This window comes from Malurus melanocephalus, unplaced genomic scaffold, assembly GCF_030028575.1.
Source record: "Malurus melanocephalus ecotype Western Australia unplaced genomic scaffold, MMel_1.1 scaffold_66, whole genome shotgun sequence".
NCBI classification, from domain to species: Eukaryota; Metazoa; Chordata; class Aves; order Passeriformes; family Maluridae; genus Malurus; species Malurus melanocephalus.
In genome coordinates this window covers 2,619,997-2,637,110 of record NW_026623298.1, presented here as the reverse complement: position 1 = coordinate 2,637,110, position 17,114 = coordinate 2,619,997, and the positions used below count along the sequence as shown (strand labels likewise).

The 17,114-nt window shown below is 37.7% G+C and overlaps 1 protein-coding gene across 1 annotated transcript in view; it reads right to left on the bottom strand.

Moving 5' to 3' along the window:
- Positions 1–17,114, bottom strand: part of SLAIN1 (SLAIN motif family member 1) — a 49,076-nt gene that overhangs the window by 12,259 nt on the left and 19,703 nt on the right. The window contains exons 3-5 of the mRNA XM_057366517.1: positions 9,396–9,545; positions 7,401–7,550; positions 4,987–5,325 (exon numbers count right to left, since the gene is read on the bottom strand). Coding sequence (XP_057222500.1) covers positions 4,987–5,325; positions 7,401–7,550; positions 9,396–9,545 — 639 coding nt within the window. The remainder of the gene's footprint in view (positions 1–4,986; positions 5,326–7,400; positions 7,551–9,395; positions 9,546–17,114) is intronic.

Sequence of the window (17,114 nt, the reverse complement as noted above, 5' to 3'; positions counted from 1 at the left end):
AAAATCTTGTGCTTCTTGATTTAAGTATTATGCAGACATCCAGAGCGTGTTCTGCTACTGTAGACTTCACTACAACTTCACTTTACCAGATGAATTTCTCTTCCTCATCTCTGAAGACCTGAGATCAGTTATCTGCATTATATTTGCTATAGTTAGAATATTTATGACATCCCAAATACACCAGTCTTTTTAAAGGTCTGACTCATCAGCTGACACAACATAGACATCAGTGTTTAAAAACACCAGTAACAGAWTAAAGCCAAGTCCTTCAGTTAAGTGAGCGATGCCATTCTCAATATTGTTAATACCTCCATTTTATTCAGAATTATTACTTCATCTCATCCTGGCTTCACAGAGTGTCKCCTGCCACAGACAGTTACAGCCAATTAAAGATTTTTCCATTAACGTTCCATGAGTTCTCCCACTGACCTCTATCCTCAATGTAACTCCAACGGTAGCAAAGYAAGATTCTTTTCCTTGTTTTCTTTATTAAAGTCTGCAACAATTTCCTAGAYAGAATTTTCTTTTTAGTGAGAAAGGCAGTTTATGAGCAGAAAACACTTGAAAAGTAAGTCTATGCTGAACCAATATCTAAACACAAATGTACTGCCCTTGAAATGCTGATCTTCTATGYCTGCCTGGAGTTTGCTTACAAAACCCAACCAACCAACAGAGGTTGGTTCCTCAAAATGAGGARCAGCCAATGATGTTCACAATATCTTCAAAGTATAGGCAAGAAAGTAACTCATAACTAGTAATTTCTGGAAAATAAAAGCAAAGTATTTTAAGTGAGTGGTATCTGTGGCCTGTTTMTAAAACTATAAACCAAGCTAAAAACTTAAAAATCAACAGGAAAAGGCACTGGAAAACATACATTAAGACTAAGCAGATTGAATGCATTGCTACTCCATGAACTACATGTTTTTCATCCACCCTTTCTTACTGTATTRTAATAAACTACTTTACCTGGAATAATTTGCCCAAAATACAAAGTTCCCAATTTTCAGGTATTATGAAAATGGACACTTTTAAATGCACATAAAATAAGGGATGCCCGGATAAAATGTTGTGAGTGAGCTTATCCCGAGAGCTGAAAAGTGGGTCTGACCACAAGAAAAATCAATCCCATTTTCAGTATCTGTCTCTCCTGGATTTTGACTACTCTGAATGATTTCRCAGCATTATAGTAAACTGTTACTTCTGGTTTCAAAAAATCAGAAGTATAAAGGGCAAAAATAGTAACAGTTACTGGAAATTATTAAATTACTAAAAAGAARTAAAAAGTATTTTTAAAACATTAAAGTGAAAGCAGTAATTCTTGCMTCAAAGTAACAAAAACAATGTATATTTATGGACAACATATACCACCTTGGGTTTATGACTTTTGATGGTATTTCTTATATGAAAAATGACTGTATATGGTTTTCTTGATATTAAYAGTTATCAGCATTTTAAGTTACTAMCAGATAATTTCTTCAAATTAGYATAARGGGGAGAGATATAAGCATAAATATTTCCATTGCAAACATATTAAAAGCTTTATTCAACTATAAAACACACACAAACTATTCAAACTCATTTCAGCTAATTACAACAGATACWCAAAACTTTCACCTACTGTCTCTCCCAGATCTTCTTTAAATTACCTATTTCTGACCCACCAACCTATTACAAAATCTCTGTAAATCAGAATACCTTAAAAAGTTTACAAATTGAATTCCTCTGATGCAACYCATCATTACAGAAAATTCAGCTGATTTAGGAAGAGGGTGTAATTAAACAAGGAAAACAAAACCAAACAGATTTCACACAAAGTTTATCTATTAGTGTCTCCCTGCCAGAACAGGCAATAAAACTTATTAGAARGCAAAGATAACATGCACACTTTATGGACAACAGCTGTGAAAATGCTGTTTAAAAGGTAACAACAGGTACACCTACATCCCATGCTACAAGTGGCCCCACATACACCTCAAACATACTGCAACATGTTTAACATCTTAACATACTTAGATGGCACACACCTGCCACTTTAATCTACTGGTTACCAGGAGCCTTCCAGTACAGCAAGCTGTTGGGGATGGCAGTAAATGTKACTGGCACCATTCACTCAGACATGGGTGGGATAAAGTGAGATACAGAACCTGGACCTGAGAGTGGGAGCTACATGGTGTGGTGAGGTGTGGCCCAGAAGTATGTAATTTGATCTTAAAACGAAGTATAGCAATTTAACACAGGACAGAGTGACAATATTACAGCAAGGACAGCACCTTGCCACAAGACATTGGCAAGAACAGTGTATAAGCTCAAAAGTATAGCTTCAAACACAACTGGAAAACATCTGCCAGAGTATTCTCAAGCCAAGCAAGGAGAGAAGATCACTAGAGCACCAAAAACTTAAAAAAAAAATTACCTGCTACCTGAAATGCAACCCTGCAGATGGCTGGAAAACAAACAGACCTTTGGCTACAGTGAGAGGCCAGGCATCTGGGGCACCAGTCAGTGCCTATGTGAAGGTACCTCATTCTATCTGACAGATCCTGGGTTTTCTGTGGAATCTAAACAGCACTGACACAAGGTGATGGTGAAGMCAGGATGCATCGAAGTACCTCACATAGCTCTATGTGGGCAGCTGAATTAGATCCTTCATACACAAGTGGGAACCCACATCTCAGCATCTAAATGTAAGTGCTTCTCATCAGGTAACCAATATTACACTCTTAAAAGAATTATTATTAAATAATAAATATTATTAAATAAAAAAACATTATTAACTTTTTCCAGGTTTATCACCTCTTCAGCATATTTTTTTATGGTGCAGGTAATTTAGTACCTCAACTAGAGTACCATACCAAACAAATATCACCAAAATCAGGTACAGCARTATCCCTCAAACTATTTGGCTAAAGGCAAAAGATTGTAATTAAGCTGAATACATAGACTAGTTTGGGGGAAGCACTGTGTCAATGCTAAATAATGCTTTTTCTACCCCAGACTGTCATAATTCAACAGTTACTTGCTGCTTATTCCTCTTTTATGAAGACCTCTGTGRATGACCAGATGAAACAGGAGCCAGACCCCTGACTGCACATACAAGAATGTAAGTGATTTCTTTGGGGGAAGACAGAGGGATAAAGATTAGGGAAGACCACTGGAATGGCCAAGAGYAGCACAGCATGTGGTATGTGTGATTAAATTATTAATTATGGACCATGCTTTCCACCCATATTGAAGGCAGRAACTAAAAGTTCAGCTCTTCCATCTTTCATACCCCTCTTTCTCAATTGCCCTGGTAAACAGTGTGGAACTGTTTCAGACAAATTCTTATTTTGCAGTCTATCACCATTCCAATGTGTAGGAATTTCTGAGAGACAATGAAATTGTTGCCAAGATGGTAAGCACTGATGAGAATATGTCGTAATACTATGCAGACATACTCAATACAGTGAACACTTGACTCCTTATGTCCTTGTCTGCCACGGAACACAGCCAAAGTAAGATGTTTCTCACCATCAGTATTTGCTACTCCCATGGATCAGGGTAGCATGAGTTAGAGGTTGAAGGTGTAGAAGCTGAGGAGATGCTTCCCTTTTAGAGTCAATGGTACTGATTATTACAGGACTGTTTGTCACCCCTGCAAACAGGTAACTGAAGTCATGTGTCCAACTACTGGGTGATGTCAAACATATTATTCAACATCTCAAAGTTCTTGAGAAAAAAGTCAACCAGGTGATACAATTTTTATTTATACACTTAGTATTTAATAAAATAGGAGTCTAATATTTAGTGCCTTAAAGGTTTCCATGCCTTTCCATGCAGGAAATCCAATGGTTAAGTTCCACATTCACAACACATTTGGGAGCCTCATAAAAACATGGCAGCAACACATCATTCTCTTATTCCTGAACAAAAATGCCCCATAACCTTCCTATTTTCCAACATTTCTGCAAGCCCAGCAGTGCTGTCCCATTCTTGCACCTTTCCAGCAAGAAAARTAACATTAAAATTAATATGGCACATATACTGTACCAACAGACACCCACACTGCTCTACCCTCTGTTAACATTCTCTCTTTCTATACTGCCACTTGTCAATTATACTTTCATGACATGACTTACTTTGAATAGAAGTTGTTTGAGCATCAACCTGTCATCTCTTGTTTGTCAGAAAAGCAACATGCATACCTGTAACACCATAAATAGCAACTATGTGTTGTTTTGAACAACACATTTATTTTCTTGCCCAAGGGTGAGCTGTAACCTGCAATGTTACAAACAAGACCCTGGTTGGAAATGGACTATTTAGACGAAAGATTGAAAGTATAGGAAAGTAAAATGMAGCAGAAGGAAGAAAACCGTGATTATAACGAGGAAAGAAAGGAAGGTAACAGCAACAATAGAGGGAAACTTAAATAATGAGTAAGCACTGAGAGATAAATGTTTCAGATTCTGGAACATATCTCAAATGCAGCGCAAAAAAGCAGCAATGTCTCAAGGTAATTTGGGAGTGACATTATCTCCCACTACTTTAACAATTAGTCCTATCAGACCTGGAAGAGGAGCAAGGGGCCATAAGCACTCAGCACAGCTGCATTAACAGAAAACTCAGGATTAAGASAGAAAATGAAAATCTGAAACCCTTGATTTGTATTTGACTGTATCCACAACAGACATGTGTACATCAAGCTTCAAAACCCCAGAGGTTCTTCTAACCAACWACTAGCCTGCCAAAATACACTCTTCTTTCCTCTTTGTTTCTTTCTTCACTTGTGGTCATCTTACAGCATTTTAAAACAGACTAAAGCAACAACTTTTTTGACCAGGTCACAGATTAGTTTTTTTTCAGAAAACTGCTTAACAATAAGATACCTTAATCATTTACACAAGCTTAAATTATTTGTCACAATTTCTGTATAATTCATCTTCAAAATGGCACGGGCACTTGGCGCAGAGAAAAGACCACTTCTCAGAAAAGCATGCAACCCACCTCCATTAATCCTATTTGGTTGCTGCTCTGGTGTTTGGGCTTGAGGAGAGTAGAAGGGCTGCTGATAAGTATTTGTAGGGAATTGTGGGGAAGTAGGGCTCCTCTTGCAGTCCCGGATACTGGAGAAAGTCTGTGAGTGAGGAATCCCTCTTTGGAAGGGGGAGCAGCGAGTCAGACGTGGCTGCGGAGGTGGAAGGTGGTCAAACTCTTCCTCATCCTCAAGACTATAGCGATCATATTCCTGGTCACTGCATGTCCCTTTTTTCCCCACAGGCAGAGAAACACTGGAAGTGTGCCTTGACACAGATGCTGAAGTTGAAGCATAATCTTGCCTAAGGCCTGTAAATTCCAAGAGGAGGATGATTCAGCTTCTGCTAAGTGATTAACTCTTAATATGCACTTCAATCTTGAAAACTAAGCAGGTGAGTAGACAGAATTTTACAGCAAGATTTGGATTTTAAATGCAATCAGACTGAAGATCTGATGTAGGATTCATCTATCGTACCTTTCAGGCATCTGATCTACCTTTCAAGCATCTAAGCTAGAATTCTTTCCCTCAAAATCCTTTTTTTAAAYAAAATATTAAAAAAGAACACAGGAGTCTTCAAAGTCTTAGATGCCTCTCTTAAGATAAATCACCCTCAGGAGGCACTTATTGCTCTGCCAATAGAAAGACTACATAAGTACTAAGTTTTTAATTTCTCAATACTCTTAATTAGAGGAATTACATTCACATCAGTTTTCCAAGCTATTGCCATTAAACTTTCGTATTCATGCAACAAAAATCTTTATAATGACATTTCTTAAATTTACAACTCATCTAAATCTACTGGCTGTCCAACCTTCCTGAACAACAATTATTTCCTGATAGCATACAGTCTCATAGACGAGGCTTAGAGGTAACAACGGTGTTTTACACAGGTACACAAGCCTACCACCCTCTTCTCAGAATGCCACATTTTGAAAACCATCTCACTATTAGCACCACCCTACAAGAGCCTCTTTGCTCCTGGTCAAGTGAGAGGGAAACATTCACGTGCCTTGCACATCCCTTCTTTCTCCAGATAGATGCACAGTAGCCAAGGAAGAAACACTGCTCTTCCAGAAGTCAAGTAACTCTGACAGTAGCTGCAGATAACAATCTTTCTAGACTTACAAGAAGCCCTCAGCTTTGACACCTTTGCTTCATATTGGAAACGTCTTAATATGCATCCTCTCCCCCTCCTTGAGTGGGAGTGTGAAGAGAGTGTGCCTGTGTGCACATACAGAACTGCCACTTTCCATGGCATTAAGTGGTCAACAACTATCACATGCTCAAACATCCTCCACCAGCTGCTACTACAAGGATGAGATACAACCATTGCACCTAATACAGAGCAGAAGAAAAACCAGCAATTTTTCTTTCCAGTCTGCCAATGCCATAATTGCTTAAAGAGCTAAGTACCTGAGGTTATTTTTTAAACCTCACTCTGAAGGAGATGAGCACAGCTGTCATTTAATTAATGTAAACCTTTTTATCTTTGACAGTCATAACTTGCTTTTTTTTTTTTTTTTTTAATTAGAACACTTAGTAATATCTATGTTGAACATGATGCATGCCACTAGATACTCAGCAAGTTCTCCTGCTGACAGGTGATCACTCTGCCTGCTCAGTCTGGTGCCTTCAGCCAGATCACAGCTCTAATTTTGTCTTCCCATTTTATTATTTTTGTTTTATATAATYACTTATTACTTGGCTTTTTCATTCTGGCCGATCTCTGAATTTCTCTTGCTTTTAATCTCATTACTTCCTCCCTGATATCTCATTTGGCACTAACAGGATGCAAGAGAGACACTCCACTTATTGTCTCAGTGACATCTAAGTCAAATGCTCTTTATTATTAAATGAAGACATTTTACAAAAATTGCTATTAAGCCAAACTATAATCTATGTCAAAAAAGAATCTGGGCTCGGATTTGTGCATAATCACAAGTTTTAAACCAAGACATTAAATTTAAAGGCCCTAATTAGTATTTAAAGGGGATTTAAATTCAAAACTCATCTGACAATTTAAGAAAATTGAAGTAGAGGCAAAGAAAGCCAAGAGAGCTGCTTATTTTTACCTTTCTTATTAAATGCATGCRTGAGAAAAATGTTTTAGCATCATCCCTCTTCAGAAACAAAACTATTTCAATTATTATTCAGAAAAATATAAACACCAAATTTTGAAAGATCCAGTTCCAGTTCAGATTAGCCTGAACCCAACAACATGYACACCTTCTCCATGCAGGTGAAGAGCTTTTCCACCTGCCACTCAAGAGGCAACACCACTAAAAAAAACTATCCACTTAACTGAGACCAGACTGGAGCAGTTTTAACTGTTATGGGAGATCTTCCTCAGACTATTGTGAAAACCAAAAAAGGCACCACCTACTCTCCTCCTGTAGACGAGCCATGATCTGAACATCAGTGAGGTCCTGCAGCTTGTATCCCATGGATATGGAATCATCTTCCAGCTCCGAAGTGCTCAGTTCACTGTCTATTGATGACTGTGGACTCAAAGGGGAACTCCTAGAAATGTACCCTATGTAAGAAAACATACACTTTAGGCTACAAATATGTCTGACTACCTTTCATTCAGAATTATCTGCTCTTTACATTACAACAGCTTAAATTATTTTCTGAATAGCACATAAAAACTTTCAGAGGTGTAGTTCAATTCACTAACAAAAGAGCTCTGATACTCATGAGAAGGAGAAAGTGTAGGAATGGATCATGAATTCCTCAGCTTGTTCCCAAAATAGCATTGCGTAGCCCAGACAGTGAATAATTTACCCAATACTGTTCTGATACAGCTCAGATTAGTTAGTGTAGTCTAACCACATCTGCATTTGCATCTCTCTTATGGGAYTGTGGCTCTCCCTACTCTGTTTTGAAAAGCAAATGGGTATGTGTTATTAACTTCTGCTCAGTACTTGAATGCTGTATCAGAACCATTTAGCTAAATTTTACTATTCTTCTTTTAATATTTATAATTACCATATGAATTAATGACAGTAACAAGTAAGATTGAATGTAATACAATAGAGAAAGTATTATTCCCCTCACCTTTTGGAAAGGCTCTGGATTCTACTTTTTCCCTGCATGTGATAGTAAAATATAAACTAATTTGCAATTAGTTGCATGAGCTTAGTTTGSTTAGTTTTTGTCCAACTTTAAAGAAAAATCCCATCAAAAACAGTAAATAATCTTCTGATATCCTCTGGACCACCAGAGACCCACAGCCTGCAGGGCAAGACTGTGGCTCACCAGCTGTACTTGTATCACAGGTGTGTTGGCATCCTATAGTACTGCTGAAAGCAGACACTAAAAATCAGATACTTTCTAGTAATATCTCCAAGAGAAAAGGACAGGCAGGGGATTACTTTTCTTTGGAAGGACTACATGAAGAAAATGTGTTTGCTTTTCTAAATGTGCAAGTTACAGCAGTCCCTGAGGTTCTGCAGAGGTAGTAACAGCTGTGCTCTACTGAAGCAGCAGTGGGAAGCTAGACAAGGTACMTGAGGGTATCTCAAACAGCATGAGATGCCTTCATTTAGGAACCAGGCTTCATCCCATTGAATAGGGAAACTTAGACTTTTCACTTACATGCAGACAGCTACAGCAGACACTCTGTCTGGAGCTGTATCTCACTCACCCACAGTGCCCATAACCCTCAACACAGGGCTTTCTGCAGTGATTTCGTGTATTGTAAAGAAAACYGCACACAGATTGGTGTGACACTGATGCTAACATCCTCAGCCCATGCCTGCTCCTGCAAACAATAAAATCTTAATGCCTCTCCTCCAGAGGACTGTTTTTTCCACTGCCACTGCAGCTTGAGAAGTCATAGACACAAAGTGACTCCTGATATCTGTAGTGAAGTAGGACAATGAAAATCCTTGCAATTTACAGATCACAAAGTTTGCAATTTTCTAGAACTTGTACTTGTCCCCTGAAAATCAGTGGAAAACAGAAAATAAATCTTGGATATTAGCAACAATACCAGTTTGAAAACAGGCATGATTCTGCCAGCTGTTTTTATTATAGAGAAATTCTCRCTGCAATTTCATTACACAGCTGTACATATGTTTCTGTATACAAAAGGATGGGGCACCACAGGGCAGAAATGAGCAACAAAGCTGGGGACTGTTTAAGTTGACACAGTCACAACTGTGCTATTAGGMAAATCATTAGTCACTAGCATCACTTTCCTGCAACATGCTGCATAACACTTGGTTAACAGCCAAATTTTAGGTCATTAAAATAAAGTTTCCCTCTGAGATGTGAGCTCATATACAATCATTCAAAACTGCTGTTAAACTCTAGTAGGATTAGATTAAATCAAGCACTTCCGTAAGCACCATAAATCAATAAAAAAAAAAATTACCTGTCCGTTCAGGTGTTAGTATTGCTTTACTGGAGGTTTTAGAGAAGCTGGGACTATTAAAGCCATTGGTATATGGGGTGAGTCTTGCAACAGGACTATAGGGAAAAGCCAAGGAGACAGGTGTAGAGAAGAGGCTCCGCCATCGGCTAGCTGTTACAGAGGCAAGGGAGGAGGGGAAAAAAACAAGATTTACAGTTATTAATAGAACAGTACTGTTAGAGAGAAAAATCACCTCATCTTAATCTGTTCATCATATATTTTTTTCTTATTACAAAAGGAAAATAATGGTGAACATTCTGCAGCAAATTAGAAGATCAGCACAGTCTTCTACATGTAAAAGTGCGCTCCAAAAGATTTTCTAGCAAATTTGTCTGCTTACTATTTTCCACATATACACCTTTTTGGTATATATTAATCACATACATCACTGGGTGACAACATACAAATAACACAGGAAGTGAAAACTGTTATAGTAAACAGAGAGAAAAAAATGACATTTGTAGTGCTCTTCAAGGAATTGTTAGGGCAATCAATTGTCACACAATTGAATTAGCAGCTAAATTATCAGTTATGGGAATTCAGAGACACAGCAGTAAAAGACGCTTAACTATCAARTGCTAAAAACAACTGTAATCCTGTATCAAGCTTTTAAGCTACCATATTTTCCTTTCTCTTTTTACAGCATCAAATTCCTGATTGCATAAGCATGATTTTTTTTTTCACTGTTTCTGGAGTAACAGAAAAAGGCACCCCGTTTTCTACATATTGCTTACAAAAAGTTTGCAAGGCATCTGGTTTTCTAAGCAATATCACCATGCACTCAKAGTAGGCAAAATAAAGGCTTATTTAATTTACATTTACATTTATTTTACATTATCTTAGCTCATCCAGTAAAAAGTATGAATACAACCGTCCTTTGTTTTGCCTATTTTTACACACCTTGAAGAAGTAAAATAAACAACATCCACATGCTCTTCCATAAATAAATATATATTAGTAATAAAATTGCTTTAGGACAAAGGAAAATTWMAAAAAATAATAATTTCACAGGACTCATATGAATACAAGGAAATGAGAGTATTGCTTTTTTTCAATACACTCTATTTTGTACTCATAGATGTTTATGTGCAATGACACAAGAGGGGGAGCTAGGAACATACTTATATCTAGCTTTGAAATCAGTGGCATAACCTCAATGTTTAGCAGGTGTACTTAGCAGTGTCAGATGCCACAAACTGGTTTGCAAAACCAGAAGGGCCCAAAAGTGTTCAAAAGCCATTCTCYACCACATGGCTACTTAACACCACAAATCTGCTGTGTTATTTGGACCTGTTCATCTRGTCATTTTACACACCAACAGCTATCCAAATAACACTCAAGTTTTCTTTTTTCAAACTTTACCACCATCAAAATGATTTAGCAGCACATATGAACTTTATTCCTCCTTCTTGTTAATATCACTACCAAGCAGTCAGCAGGGAAGGATGTCTTGGCAGGCTGTCAATCACATCCTCACAACCTATTGGAGTAATGATTTTATCTCTAATCCAAATGGTGCCATTTCTCCTCCAATTCCTTTTGCTTTGACCCACTTAAATGTATCCTGGTTTTGTAATGAGTAAAAGCCTTTTCAGCTCTTCCCACAAGTGCTGCTAAACTGCCTGGCTCCAGCACAGGCACAAAGAGGTCTGCTTTGTGGGGACAGGGATTACCTGCATGCTCTGAGGAAGATAGCTAAGTATGCATTAGTAACATGAAAAAATTTAAACTGTCTTCTTTGCTTACTCCTCATTGAACAATTATTGCATTTCTCTCATTTTTGATGATTCTAGTTCCTTCAAGCTYAGAGAAACTTAAAGGTCTAAGATGTTTAAAGGCAGCACCACTTTCAGGAAACTGCTTGATGCCAAGGCATACAACACAGACTTGCAGGCTGGGCTGTTTGTCCTTAACATCACTAACGTGATCAGTTTTAAAGTGAAGCATTCAAGTCTCAGGACACAAAGGAACGCAAACACAGATGGATGTAATACTATAAACTTGCAATTGACACCAATCCCTGGGGATGAGATTAATTCACAAGGTGTTAATAAAAGCAAACTGATCTGAGGCATTCACTGAAAGAAACACATATGGTAAGAACAAATCTCAATATCACATTCACAGCTGATGTCTGTCATTTCCACCAGGAACCATAAATAAGAGTAAGGRATGACAGTTCCTTGCGATTTTATTTTCCTGCCTAGCACAAGCTACTGCTTTGTAACAGCCTGATCATTTGCCAGGCCAATTAGCTGCCAGCATGTTCTCACCCCCAGATGTGGTCAGGCGCAAAGCATAAATAAACATCATTCATTACCCTTTACAATAACTGCTGTGAGCTGGCCCACYGAGCACAAGGCAACAGTTATCTTGACTATGAAAGCAAGAACCCAAGAATATAATTAGTATTTATGGCAAACCAGATTTCAAACTCCTCTTTCAAATAGCATGTGTTCTCAGGGAAAGATGGATGGAAGATGCCAAGAAGCTCAATCTACACTAATCTCTATATACATACACTAAACTCTAGAGATACYAATATATAACACTCACAATTCTACAAACTTCTGCCACCATACCTAAAATAAAATTTTATAGTTTAAACATCAGCAAAGGATTGACACCTTTCAGGTGTATTATTAAATCCATTTTTAGGATCAAATATAGAAATTTTTTTTCAATAGATTTCAAACAGAAATACCAACAAATATTGGGCATTTTCCTGTACTAACACACACCGCAAAATCAGACGTAGTCTTGTGTGAATGCCAAAACCACAAAAAGGTACATAGGAAGCGAGTGATACAGACATGTGAGAAAATATGTAAATTATTGTAAAATTTGCAAAATCCAAAAAATATCCAGTGGATAGTCATTTTAGAGTAGTTATTTTGCTCCTAACTGAATCTGAGACTGTCCTGGTTAGGATGATAAGCATCACTCTGGCATGCACGGATGAGAGAATGTTAAGACCCTTATTTTAAGTTTAAAATCCCAGCTGTTAAACTGTGAATTTTACAATATTTGTAGCTTCTTCTTAAAGCCCCAACACCAGCTGCCTGCAGATGAAATAAGATGATCAGGTATCCTTTAAAAACAAAGAAAGTTTTAATCTTTGCAGTTGAACAGAAACATGGATAATCCTGCTCTGAGTAACTTACACTGAAGATGCACTGAAAGAAGGAAGACATTCAGCCACAAAAARCAGGGGCATCTGAAAAAACCATCAAGAGAAAAGATACCAAAAAATCCATTTCATTTTCTGACAGCAAAGAGGCAAACACTTTCCATTTGACTTCTTGAAGCATTAAAGTGATGGAACGAATACTGTAATATAATAAGCATAAATTGTCCTAGTCATCTACGCTTACAGTTAGATTAGAAATGCCCAACTTTTTGGTATGATTTCCTTGGTTTTGATATATTCTTAGTAATTATGAATTCTAAGTAACTAAGAGCTTATAATGCACTGTGCTACACAGTATTTAGTATGTTAAAAAAGGACTTTTCAGACTGATCATATAAGTAACCGATCAAAACTTTTACTTTCAAAAATCAAATCAGCGACAAGTGAGACTACTCATACCTTTAAAATATTTACTAGCAGAACCAAAGATTTAAAAATTAATTAAGACCTTGTTTTTATAACATCTCTGGAGATAGAAAATGCCAAAACAGATGAAAATGGTAACTCATACAGAAAAATACGAGCAACTAATTAAAAAATAAAAATATTCACCATACTGACTCCTCTGAAAAATCAGTATTTAGTAAGAACTACTAGAAAATTTCACATGAAAGCCTGAACAAATAAACATCTACAGAACTGCATCACTCAAAAGGAACAGCACACCCTTCAAAAACACAGAATGCTGCACCATCTTTAAAGCAATTCCCTTYCTAAAACTGATTCATCATTTAAGCTACATAAGGTAAAAAAAATTGGTAAACATATAGAAAAGCATGTTTTTGAAAGATGATACCTGTTATTTAAATTAATGGAAATATTCGTAAGCTGGACGAGCAGGTAATAACCAGTAAATTCTCATCATATTGTTTTAATTTTGACGGGTTACACTGATGTAAGCAGGAACAGACCRAGCACAGGTCCTCCACTTGATGAATCAGATATACCTAAACCATCAGATGTGATCTACCTAGACATAGCCCTATGTGATGTACCTATGTGGGTGGCCAAGCACTGAAACAGGTTGCCTAAGGACATTGTGGAGTCTCCCTCACTAGASATCCTTGAAGTCATATGGATACAACCCTGTGCAATSTGTTAYAGGTYGACCCTGCTTGAGCARGAAKGTTGGACCAGATGATCCACTGTGGTCCCTTCCAACYTAATCCATTCTGTGATTCTGTGATCACATTAGYTAAGGGTATCAGTGTTTCCAAGAAACCAAACCAAGTACATGCACATTTTAAATAAATTCTATTTTCAAAACTCCATTATGAAACTCAGCTCAGTCCGGATAAGAACTTACTTCCACTCTAAGCAACATAAACAAAGCAATATTTTTGCTATCAAGACAGAAAACAATGAAATAATATCTAGCAATGCAGTATACTGACTAAATATACTAAATTATATGAGAATTAACTGGCTTGTTTATCCATTCAATTAGCTTTAAATTTCGTATAGGCCTCCAGGCAAAAGTCRAAAATACTTTTTGAAGCTTGAGCTAAAAACAAATTATATTGCATATATACAGACATCTCAATATGAATTCTAATTACATAGCCTGAACAAAACCCTCCTTCGAACCAGCACTGGAGGAACATCTACAATACTGTCAATCCAGAGTATTGCAAATACTTTCCTGCCAACACACTTTTTTTTAGAGCACAAAACTCAAACCACTTCCCCGGTGCATTCAGCTTATGTGTGGTTGTGCAGCAGCCACACTTAAGAGAAAAATCTCTCCCATGGGAGTAAAATACAGAGACCTACAAAGAAAACAGAAGCATTTAGCTGATCACAGGAGAAAATCAGGAGYACTTGAAGTACTAAACCCTCTCTTTACCGTAGATAAGAAAGCCTAAGCCAGTTAAGAGGTGTCACGTCAGTGAAGTGCAACTACTATCTCCCTCCAAAAGATAGGTATTTGACCTTCACTTTTGGTCCCTCTAAAAAAGCAAGTCAGAGTTTGGAAACTACTCCTGCTATCTGGGAATAGCTAAGTGTCTAATATGCCTGAAAAGACTGGCAGATTAAAACACGAAGATAGTCCCCACTGCTCACTGATGAGTTCTGTTATTGGGACACAGGCTCAAGAAGCAGGAAACATGGGCTCCCACTACTCAGCAGCCCATGGAGATGTACAAGTCACTCGAAAAACCAGAGTTCCAATAAGAACTTGAAGGTATAAGACAGCTGCTAGATACTTACCACCAACCAACACTGTGCTGCCCCTATCCAAAAACAGATTTTCAGGGAGCTCAGTTTTCAAAGAAGTAGAATCTGCATTTCAAGTACMTCAGCAGCTCCTGAACACGTGGACCTTGGAAGTATGTGAAATCCTTAGGTTATGGGACGAGGCATTCAGCTTCTGCTCTCAGAACACTGTAGCACCTTCCATAGTTTATCAAAACACAGTGCTTCAAAGCTTCCTTTTGCAATTACTAAGCCCTAAAGATGTACTTTTAAAAAAATTATGGGTTTATCAGTTACAAGATTATAAAATCTGGGCTTAAGACAGCAACGTTTTCAATTCTAATAACTGTGAGTAAAAGTATTGAGTTGTACCTGTAAATCTGGACGTTAGTTTGGGGCATGTCCATTTTCCCATCCTGTTGAATGTTAYACAGCAAACTTCCTGACTTTTCAAGCAGCACACTCCTAGTTCCAGTCTGCCACAGCCATCAGCTTTGGTCATYCCATCAGCTTTGATTTCCTAACCATAGCTGTAGCTCAGTCAGCCRTCCCACTAGCGGCAGAAACTTGGCCATCAGGCACAGTCATACCTCATATGCTTAATGCACATTTGCAGTCACACTGAAACTGTCATTGCCCAAAACTACTTTCCTGTCCTGTCACACAGAGCTCACAAAATGCTTGAGGCTTGTTTGTCATTTCTGTCCRTTGATTTCTCCATCACAAGAGGCACAGCATCCCCTCTTCCCCAACTGCAGTGAAAACMCAGAGAAACTTCTCACATACAGACTGCACAAGGAGACTCCTTTCAAGAGTCAGAAGAATTGGGAGGAAGGTRTTTTAAGATTTGGTTTTATATCTCACTATTGTACTCTGATTTGATTAATAATAAAATAAATTTTTCTCCAAGTTGAGTCTGGTTTGCCCATGATGCTACCTGGTGACTGATCTCYCCCTGTCCTCATCTTGACCCCCAAWCTTTTCATTATATTCTCTCTCCCYYGTGCATCTGASGATGGGAATRAYAGCACAGTTTTGGTGGGTACCTGGTGTCTAGCCAGGGGCAAATCATCACATGGACACACAGTGATAAATTAGGAGGAGCTGAGAAAATGATTAAAGATTGTTCACCTTCCTCTAAGCCTAAGAAAACTGAAAAGSAACTTTAAGAGTATGAGAGAACTTCAATTTTAAAAATATAAGAAAACTGGGAGTACATGAAAAGCTTGTTTCCCAATTCATTCACAAAAAGCATCTCATATTTTGAAAAATCATATTAAAAAAATTTACCATAGAATGAGAAACAGTTCAGTTTCAACAGTTAACTGCTTGATATATAGAGCTACAACATATACCTCAAGAACTGCCCCAGCAAAAGAAGCACAGACTTCTTTTAGAGGTACAATCAGAAAGCCTGTCTAAAYTGCAGCAGTTTCTAGAACTTTCAGCTGGCACAGCGAGTAATGCAATCATCAGTGGTCTCTGGCATACTGCAACTGGTGACAAAAATGTAAATCTAAGATTCAGGAAYTGTCCAGCTGCAGCATGCTGAAGAGCATGGAAACTCCAACCACCATTATCTGACCCAATTTTGTCACAAAAAATATTTTATAACATTAAAGAATTCGAAAGACTAGAAAGGAAATGGAATTGAGAGGYATAAGCTACTTCCTACAAACCCCCMAAAAGGATACATACCTTTTAGCTAYGTACTTTGGAGGGTTGGGTTATGGGCTTTTTCTTTTGTTTTTTGCAKKTTTTTTWAAMYTKGSYYYTTTTTTTAAGGCAAACCTTCCACTGTACAGCCATGTAAACAGATAAGCACATAGCCTTTGTGAAAAATGCAACTGTCTCAGCATTCATTTCCCTCCTGTGTGCACAACTGTCTCTGCACACACACATTCAAAAGCAAATTTTCTGATTAGAACTTGGCCAAATACTGCACTGAAATATTAAGCCCTAGGCATGACCTAAGGCCCAAATCTCTGCTCCCTCTGCAGCTCCATCAGGTCTGATGCCTTTTCATCCTATTTGGTGGATTGACCAGAACCCATACATGAGTAATTCACATTTCAGCTAGTTTGAAAGAAGACAGACTTTTCTGAGCAGAAGACTCATTGTCGTGTGTYACTACATAGGGTAACCTGGAACAAATTATATAGCCCCATATTCTTCTACCAAACTATTAGTATTTCATTCATTAAGAAGAATGTTTACCCCAGTTAATTTTAGAAGCCTTCAAATAAGGGACTAAGAACCTTCAAAACCACAGGGTTCTTATGAAAGGGCACTGC